Genomic DNA, 9,911 nt, shown 5'->3' on the forward strand with positions numbered 1-9,911 from the left:
AGTGGGTTGTAACAATTAGTCATCTGGAAGAGAAAGTCTCATCTGTGGATTTTTGCATAACAAAATTAAGTTAAACATACAGATTTGGCCATTCCTACCCCCACCCCACCCCCACCCCCACTGCTGGCCAGTTGACCACCCCTACTTTGTTGACAAAGACTTGTAGCAAAATTCCATTTCGGGGACCCAAATTTTCTGAAACAAAAATCACTAACACAAAATTGTATACAGCATGTAAGTCAGCACTTTCTCTCAAAAGTCACACACAAAAACATGGCGTATCTTATGCCTTACCGCTTTGGCTGCCTCTTTAACGCACACCCTAAAATTCTGGAGGACAATGAACTGGCCAAGAATACTGGAAAACCCAGACTGTGGAGAAAAGCTGAGAAAGAGAGAGAGGGGAAAGAAAACGGTTATGTTCATCTCTATAAAAAAACACGCAAGCTGTGTCTGTAAAATGCCATAGGAGTAAGGCTTGAGTTTATGTGTCCTGAGTGGCTACATACTCCCTCACATCTATAGCCCTCTGTGCATATTACCCATTAGTCTTTCTCTGTCACTACATTGCTCTTTACTGTCTTTCAAAGTAAATAATACCAAGATGTGCAAAAACTCAAATGAGGAATGCAAAATGAAGTGTGTGTATTGAGAACACAAGTGACAAGAAGTACCAGTCTCCTTAACATAGGCTGTTGCAAACACCAAAGCACCTAACCTAACCCTCACGCTTATCTCATTTCATAGAATGTGCAAAGCAGAAATATTCAGGAGGGCTTTTTTACCAAGGGACTAGACTAGAACAAAGGAACAGTACAGGAGGCTGCTTCAATAGGTATTGTAGTCTATTGCAGTGTTGATCATACATATCACCTCCCCTTCTATTGCGATGTCCTTCACCTTCGTAATCCCCTTTCCTTACTATGGTATGCCATGCCTTAAAACAGTTTTTGTTGCCTTAGCTTCTTGTTTGCATTGTTTTTCCCAGTTCTGTAAACCTAGTCGTAAGACATTGCTTACTGTAAATCTTTGCTGTCTCATTGAACGTCTTTTCATATTTTGTAACTGTCGGGCCCCTGCAGCAATCAGTTCCCAACAGCTTTCATTCAAAGAAGTAAAGTTTATTGAGACATTTGATAGTTTGCAAATGCCACAGACATCTTGTGTTAGAACTGGCTAAAAGTGCACGAAGCAAACAGTTATACATAATTCAAGGAGACCCCCGATGGCCAAGGGCCAATGAGGGGCTAGATATGAGCCCGCCAAACTGACAGACAATAATTCCCAGGAGAAACACTACACCAGGCACTGAAAGTCAAGCAGAGATAAGAATAACAGTGAAGGCACAGAAGAAACGAAAGTTAACATTCCAGAGTCATCTCACCCCATGGCAGCAGGGCTAGACAGAGGCTTTGCTGACAGTAACTGGCCTAGAGCCTCACTGAGAAGGTTAATAACAACAACTGAACAATGAATGACACCTTGACCTGGATGGCCTAAGGCTGCCCTGGTCTCATCAGATCTGGAAAGGATGGGAGACCATCAGAGAAATCCACGGTTGCTATGCAGAGGCAGGCAGTGGCAAACTACCTCCCTTCGTCTCCTGCATTGCAAACCCTACGGGGTTGCCATGAGTTGGCTGTGACTTGATGACCAACAATGAATGAAGTTAAATAATAACCCAAGAACCTCCTAATAATAAATAACCTCCTGAATAACAACCTAGCAACCAGATAGTCAGCAGACCACAGAACCTTTTCTATGTTTCTTGAGAACCCAAAGCCAAGCTGACACTCACCCTTTTGCCGTCTCAATGGCCGTAGCTGGAACAACCGTGTGGATGTAGTGACGCCCATCCGCAATGTACACAACAGCTGTGGAGTCCTGCCCATCTTGACGGTGAGGGCTTGCCTCATTCAAAACCTAGTGGGAAAATTTTGGAATATGACAGAAATAAGGTCAGGCAGTTCCAGCACACATCACGAGAAACAGGGACCCAAATGCAGAGAAACCCAGTTCTCTGTTTAGGAAAAGGAGGCATATATAAGACTCCTGAATTTGGAGATGCTATAGCAGTGATGGTGAACCTTTTAGAGACCGAGTGCCCAAACTGCAACCCAAAACCCACTTATTTATCGCAAAGTGCCAACACGGCCATTTAACCTGAATACTGAGGTTTTACTTTAGAAAAAAACAACTCATACATTAACATAAGATGATCCAAACAAAGTAAGGAAAGCAATCCCAAATGCTTTCATTTACTTAAAATTATTTGGCAGAGAATTCCACACTTTAATGACGGTCTGGGCTTTGCTGGGGTGATGGCACGCTGGGGTGATGGCACGCGTGCCCACTGAGAGGGCTCTGAGTGCCACCTCTGGCACGCCTGCCATAGGTTCGCCACCACTGTGCTATAGGACAGTGGTGGTACATGTACTACTGGTTGGATGCAGGGTTTTCATAACAATGATGAGGAATCTGATCTCTCTCAACCCCCCGGGTCCACCTGCAGATGCAGTCTGCCATCTCCAACCTTCCGTGAACTTTTGGCATGCTAGCATTAAGAACAGAATGCCTATTAATATATAAAAGTCCTTCTCAGAATAAGTGGAACCCAGTCTTTTTTCCTGACAGAAAGATATGAAAGGTTGAGAACCACTGCTATACGGGATATTCTTTCCAAAATCTCAAACAGGCCTGAAATTTACCATGTAGCCCAGACAACTAAGCTTTAACTGTTTCTGTACTACAGCCTTTGAGTGGTTCGTATCAGCTGCAAGCAGAATCGGTGGTTCCACATAGCAATTAATATGGTGCAACGCTCCCCCATAAAAGCCAGTAATGTGCAAGATCCTAATATTATACTTCCTTAAGAGCGAGCCTTGTTTAGCAAAGGTTCCACGCCTCCCTGCGATGCCCCCTTAAACCACGCTACTTGTTCTATAGCAGCTGCTTCTTTGTGCTGAAATCATTATTTCCTGCTCATTCAAGTGGCCTTCTTAAATGAATCCTTAAGCAATTCGTTTTCCAGGAGGGATAGTGTCAGAGTCCCACAAACTCAGGCTCAACAACGTTCCTTCAAAAGGATCAAGTTTATTGAGTTCAACAGAAGCAGGTCGTCTGTGCATACATTCTGTGTAAAGGCTAACCCAACAGGCGGGAGAGGGGAAGATATACTACGTTTGAAGGGGGGCCCCTCATGGCGTTAACCCAATCAGAGGTGCAAGCTTTGCGCCGTAACGACCACAGGTTCCCAGGGAGGCCAGCGCTAAGCATCAAGGTCAGGCAGCAAGATAAAGCCAAGTGAAAAAAGTGAAACCAACATTCCAGGAGAAAAGATGTTCACTTTACAGACTCCCCCACCCCACATACGATGGCAGCATAGCTAACAAATAGGGAAAACCTCTTCACAACCATGAAAAGCCTGAGCTGTTCCATACGTCACCAATAAGCAGTAAAACTGTGGTACCCAGTAAACAGGAAGTAAACTAAAGAGCAGAAACTGGTTGAGAAAAACAGAGAGAAGGAGAAAAATTTTTAATGGGCAGTATGTCTGGGAAGCCTCAGAAGGGCTTTGTTAATCCACATGTTGAAGGTTGTATTGCTACCTACTTCTTGGAATGATCAGGAAACCATACAGTTCGGCTCTGGGCAAATCGTTCTGCATTCTAGGCCTCAGTAAAACAAAAACAAGACAGGAGAGAGCAAGGACCACTTATTATTGCAAACACAAGCGTCAACAAACTTTGTGCTAAAGCAGAAAATCTCCTCAGTACTCAGAGAAGCTGACTGGATCCTTGCTCCCCCCCCCCACATGGCTAGAAAAACCAGTTACGCCAATGTCACAGGATCACCCATTGGATGTGGAAAGGAGACAAGTCTCTCTGTGTTTTGATAAAGACTTCCATCATCACAGCTCAGGAAGACCCTTTAACCCACCTTTAAGACGTGCCCAAATTGTGCTTCTAGCTTGTCTTCTGACCCACTGTACTCCAACAGAAGATCCACAATCCAAGGCTTCATATAGGAGGGCCTGATTCTGTCCAACAGGCTGTTCTCGCTGTCTGATCTGAAAGAATAAGGGTTGACGATTAAGTCAGGACTGTGGATGTTTGCTGAAAGAGTGAAGAGGCAGGGTTGAAACCTAGTAGACCACCCGGCCCCCCCCCCCCAAGAACCAAGGACAGTAAGCACAATCAACAGCTGACAACAACCCTGGTTGTTTTATCAGCTTCTAGAAAGGAGCTCAGGAGAACATTTCAGTTAATTTTGTAGCACATTCTCCAAGTCTGGAGCCTATTTTCCCAACATTTCTTTGTTTCAGCTTAAGTAACACCTTAAAGATATCAAGTAGTGCTTCACCAATTCATCAATATGCTCGCACATCATATTCCAAGCTGAACATACACTGTGCAAAATGAAATCCAAATCCTGCATCACTGAAGAACAAACCAGGATTTTGGAATAAATCAGGCACTTTAATATATTTAAATACTCTTCATCGGCACACTTTAATTGCACAAAGGGGGGGGGGGACCTGATTTCAAACAGCTTTTCAAGGTCTAGGGACTCAGTTTATAGCCATGAATGCAAAATTCCTATTAAAGCAGATTCTACATAGAAGTCAGATTTACAGAACTTCAGAACTGAACCGGAAGCAGCCCTTGAGAAGAGATGTTCCCCATGACATGCAGGGGTGGATTTTTCTCTTGCTTGAGCTGGTACAACTCCCCATTTGCATTGTGCCTGAACGAAGAACTTGTGAAATTTTAATTCATTTATATCCCACCTTTCACCCCAATGGGGACCCAAAACATCTTATATCATTCTCTCTCTGTTTTATCCTCACAACAACCCTGTAAGGTAGACTAGGCTGAGAATGTGTGACTGGCCCAAGATCACCCAGCAAGTTTACACAGCATGAGTGGGTATTCGAACCTTCTCCCAGATCTTAGTCCAACACTCTAGCCACTACGCCATGCTGTCTCTCTCAGAAGCACACCTAAAAGGTCCTAGGTTACAGTGACACATTTATTTATTTAGTATTTATATCCCACTTTTCCTCCTGGTAGCTTGCAGTTCACAAGTAAAACAGCACAATTAAAAACAACAAAACAAACCTGCAGATTACCCACCATAGCAATTAACCACGATGGATAAGGACGGTGGAAACCCAGATTCAAATCTTCAAAGCCACCAAACATAACACTGGGAGATCTAGGCTCACTCATTGTCTCTTAGCCTAAAATACTTCACATAGCAGCCATGGGGATATTGCTTAAATAACATAAATAAGACACTCAACAGTTGCTGTTACGTTGCTCAAAAATTGATCACTGGATCTGCAGGCTGTGAGCAGAAGCTACAGAGCTGAATACTGCTACAAACCCTTTCCGAATGTAAGGCGAGCAAGAGAGTGTAACACTGGGGGTTCTTATACACAATACTATGCCAATCTAGGGATGCCAGCCTCCAGGTGGGACCTGGAGATCCCCCAAAACTACAGCTCATCTCCAGACTGCAGAGATCAGTTCCCCAGGAAAAAATATGTGCTTTGGAGAGTGGACTGTATGGCACTGTACCCCACTGAAGTCCCTATCCTTCCCAGCCTCCATCCCCAAATCTCCAGGAGTTTCCCAACCTGGATCTAGCAACCTCACACACCCCCAAACCAGGGGGGACCTGGCAACCCTATATCCCAGATAGGCAGCCATATTAATCTGTAGCAGCAAAATAAAATAGGAGACCAGTAGCACCTTAAAGACGAAGGTGTCACCAAACACCAGCTTTACTTTGATCATCAACAGCTGGGTGGCTCAAGTGGTTAAAACGCTGAACTGCAGGCTGTGGAAGGTCGGTAGTTCAGCAGTTCAAGACCCGGGTGCTGCAAGACGGGGTGAGCTCTTGTCTCTAGTTCCAGCTCCTGCCAACCTAGCAGCTCGAAAGCAAGAAATTGCAAGTAGATAAATAGGGACCACTTCGGTGGGAAGGTAGCAGCGTTCCGTGCACCTTGGTGTTTAGTCATGCCAGCCACGTGACCACTGAAACGTGTGTCACCAAGCACCAGCCTTACTTTGATCATCAACAGGAATCACCAGCAGCTACTGCAGACAGAAAATCTCCACTACCTAAAGCAAACTCAAATTCAATAAGACCCATTCCAGTTTCCCTCAAACTTGCTTCCAGGGGTGAAGGCGCGAAAATCTCCAGTACCTAAAGCAAACTCACTCAATAAGACCCATTCCAGTTTTCCTCAAACTTGCTTCCAGGGGTGAAGGCGCAATGGGCAAAAGAAATACACGAGGAGGCAAACACATTTCATTCCAAGCTTCCCCCGCGGGTCCACATTAACCGGGTGCCAGTTCCACCGAAACAAACCGATCTTCCAAGAAGTGCACCAAAGCCAAAACATCCTCAGCATCTCTAGTCAACAAGGATCAGGCAGCAACCCTGGAGAGCTGCTGCCAGTCAGAGCAGGCAATGCTGATCTCGATAGACCAGTGGTCTAACTCAGTCCAAAGCAGCTTCATTCATGCAGGTTGCAGCCCAAAACCGGCTCAGATACAACTAACGGTCCTCAGAGGAGATACCCAGTGGTGGAACCAGAACGCCACGCCCACGGGTTAAACCCCAGCCTCCAATGCTCTCTCTTTGGGTTTTCCTCGGTGCCCTCCCCCGCGCACACCAGCTCCCCTCGGAGGTATCTGCAAACTTACTCCGGGCTCGAAGCATCGCGACACAATCCCCGCGGCCTCCGCTCCCGCAAACGATATCGAGACCGCCCCGGATTCATAGCGGCGTTTGAAAGCCCCGCGACGAGCTGCGCCGAAATGCTCCCTTCCGCTGGCGGAGAGAAAACCGCATTCCCGCGTCTCTGCCCAGCAGGTCCTGCCACCGCCGATTTAAGGCCATGCAGCCCGACCGACAGACCAGCGAAGGGAGAAGCCTTTGTGTCAAAAACCCTACTCTACCCAGCCCAGATCCTGCAAGGGAGCCTGATGCAAAGCAGGAAGAGGAAGTGACGACAGCCACTCGAGTGCTTAAATACACCGCCCAGCCTGCCCAAGGTTTCAGACGCCCGTGGCGGGGCGGTGAGTGCCTCCAGGATTGGATTTTGCGTCTCGTAAGCGGGGTCTGTGCAGTTGCTAAAGGCACAGGAATCTTGCAGGGGACAGGAGAAGGGTGGGGAACAATCCTGAGCTATGTTTACAAAGTGTTTGCAAAGAGTTTAGGGGCCAGGAAAAGTCATTGACACGGGATGCTCTCCTCTAAGCTGTGGAGTCTTGTGAGCAAAAATTCTACTTTGTGAGCTACTCGCATTTAAACTGTGGGCGAACAATTTGGCTGCTGCATAAATTAGTTTGCTCCGGAGCCCTCGTTTCTGAGCTAAGACAAAAATGTGTGAGCCAGAGGCTAAAAAACTCGGGGAGAACCCTGTGTGCCAACTTATTGCTTTTGCATTTATGACAGTATCTCTGATCCAGAAGTACAGATCTTGGTAGGGTTGTCAATCTCCAGGTGGGTGCTGGAGTTCTCCTGGGATTACAGGTGCTCTCCAAGTTACAGACATCAGGTCCTCTGGAGAAAATGGGTGGTAGCTCCTTTGGGTAGTGAAATCCAAGCTCTTCTCTTCTTCTCCTCTTCTTCTCTCAAGCCGCTGCTCCCAAATCTCCGGGTGTGAAATAGGACCAGGGATATACACCTCTCTCCATCTAGACAAGCCCACCAGGTGTCGCCTGTTGCAAGAGGGAACAAGTCTAGATAGGTAGGAAGAGCACACAAATGGGGGGGGGGGTTATGACCTGGAGGTATATATCCCACCTTTCCTCACAGTTCAGGTGGTGTTTAATAATAATCCTTATTCTATTAGCCAGAGTTATTTTTTTCTGTGTGGATACTTATTTCCACCAACAGGGGGCTCACTCTCCCACAACAGCTTTTCCTACATAGTCAGTAGATTTCCTGGGTTTGTAGAAAAATCCAAAAACTAAAAAAATCCCTTCAGGGACTGCTGAATTCCCCCCAAAACCTTTGAAATAGCCTCTGCAGGGATCTGCTTCAGGCATCAACTGTGTGATTAGAATGTTGGGGAGGGGGCTTCTAACCGCAGGGTTGGACCCTGCGCCTCGTAAGCGGGGTCTGTGCAGTTGCTAAAGGCACAGGAATCTTGCAGGGGACAGGAGAAGGGTGGGGAACAATCCTGAGCTATGTTTACAAAGTGTTTGCAAAGAGTTTAGGGGCCAGGAAAAGTCATTGACACGGGATGCTCCCCTCTAAGCTGTGGAGTTTTGTGAGCAAAAAATTCTACTTTGTGAGCTACTAGCATTTAAACTGTGAGCGAGCAATTTGGCTGCTGCATAAATTACTTTGCTCCGGAGCCCTCCTTCCTGAGCTGAGGCAGAAAAGTGTGAGCCAGAGAGGCTAAAAAACTCGGGGAGAACCCTGTGTGCCAGCTTATTACTTTTGCATTTAGGACAGTATCTCTGATCCAGAAGTACAGACCTTGGTAGGGTTGTCAATTTCCAAGTGAGGGCTGGAGTTCTGGGATTACAGGTGGTCTCCAAATTACAGACATCAGGTCCTCTGGAGAAAATGGGTGGCAGCTTTGGAGGCATTACTGAGCTCCTTTGGGTAGTGAAGGGTGGGGTATAAATCCAATCTCTTTTCCTCTCCAGCCACTACTCCCAAATCTCTGGGAATTTTTCAACCCAGAACTGCCAGCACTGTGACTTAGGGTAATGTTGATATGGGCACTTTGCTGCAAAAAATCTTGGGTGGGAGATTTGACCTGCAAGCTCATTTGAATAAGACTCTTGAGAGTCCCTTGGACTGCAAGAAGATCAAATCAGTCAATCCTAAAAGAAATCAACCCTGACTGTTCCCTGGAAGGCCAGATAATGAAACTGAAGCTCAAATACTTTGGCCACCAAATGAGAAGGGAGCACTCACTGGAGAAGACCCTGATGCTGGGAAAGATTGAAGGTCAAAGAAGACAGGGACGGCAAAGGATGAGATGGTTAGACAGTGTCATAGATGCAACTAACATGAAATTGAGCAAACTTCAGAGGACGGCGGAAGACAGGAGGGCCTGGCAGGAGCTGGTCCATGGGGTCGCGAAGAGTCTGACTCGACTGTGCGACTGAACAACAAAAGCTTGTTGGGTCACAAGATGCCTCTAGAAATATTAAATTTATAAGCAGGTACATTCCTTGGGTGTGAAATAGGACCAGGGATATACACCCCTCTCCATCTAGACAAGCCCACCAGGTGTCTGCTGTTGCAAGAGGGAACAAGTCTGGATATGTAGGAAGAGCACACAAATACAGGTTTTTTTAATGACCTGGAGGTATATATCCCACCTTTCCTCACAGTTCAGGTGGTGCTTAATAATAATCCTTATTCTATTAACCAGAGGTTTTTTTCTGTGCAGATACTTATTTCCACCAACAGGGGGCTCACTCTCCCACAACAGCTTTTCCTACATAGTCAGTAGATTTCCTGGGTTTGTAGAAAAATCCAAAAACTAAAAAAATCCCTTCAGGGACGGCTGAATTCCCCCCAAAACCTTTGAAATGGCCTCTGCAGGTGTTGTGTCTTTACCATTGACAAGTAATGTTAAGCTTGAAACTTTAGCCAGGATTCTAATCTGGAACAATCTCATTGGCTAATGAACAACTGTAACCCATCAAATGTAAGAGAACTGTACTGGAGGGAACAAAAGGGATTGGTTGTTATCTATGTAATATGATTGGACCTTAACTATGCAAGGGCGTGGCTACACCAGCCCCGGAGTGTTTAAAAAGGAGCTGTGCTCCACTGTATTTTGTCGTGTGTCCTCTTGTGTGATCTTTGGAGTTCTCGTTCTCAACTTGTTACTTACATCGTTGTTGAGCTGCATACTTAACAGCAGG

The 9,911-nt window shown here is 46.0% G+C and overlaps 1 protein-coding gene across 1 annotated transcript in view; it reads right to left on the reverse strand.

The window, feature by feature from the left end:
• The window catches only part of LOC107116933, a 28,237-nt gene extending 21,444 nt beyond the window's left edge, over positions 1-6,793 (reverse strand). The window contains exons 1-4 of the mRNA XM_015418961.1: positions 6,717-6,793; positions 3,940-4,069; positions 1,799-1,923; positions 295-385 (exon numbers count right to left, since the gene is read on the reverse strand). Of these exons, the coding sequence (XP_015274447.1) occupies positions 295-385; positions 1,799-1,923; positions 3,940-4,069; positions 6,717-6,793 (423 nt within the window). The remainder of the gene's footprint in view (positions 1-294; positions 386-1,798; positions 1,924-3,939; positions 4,070-6,716) is intronic.
• Positions 6,794-9,911: the final 3,118 nt, after the last annotated feature.

The sequence above is a fragment of the Gekko japonicus genome, unplaced genomic scaffold (assembly GCF_001447785.1).
Source record: "Gekko japonicus isolate JY-2015 unplaced genomic scaffold, Gekko_japonicus_V1.1 scaffold2911, whole genome shotgun sequence".
NCBI lineage: Eukaryota > Metazoa > Chordata > Lepidosauria > Squamata > Gekkonidae > Gekko > Gekko japonicus.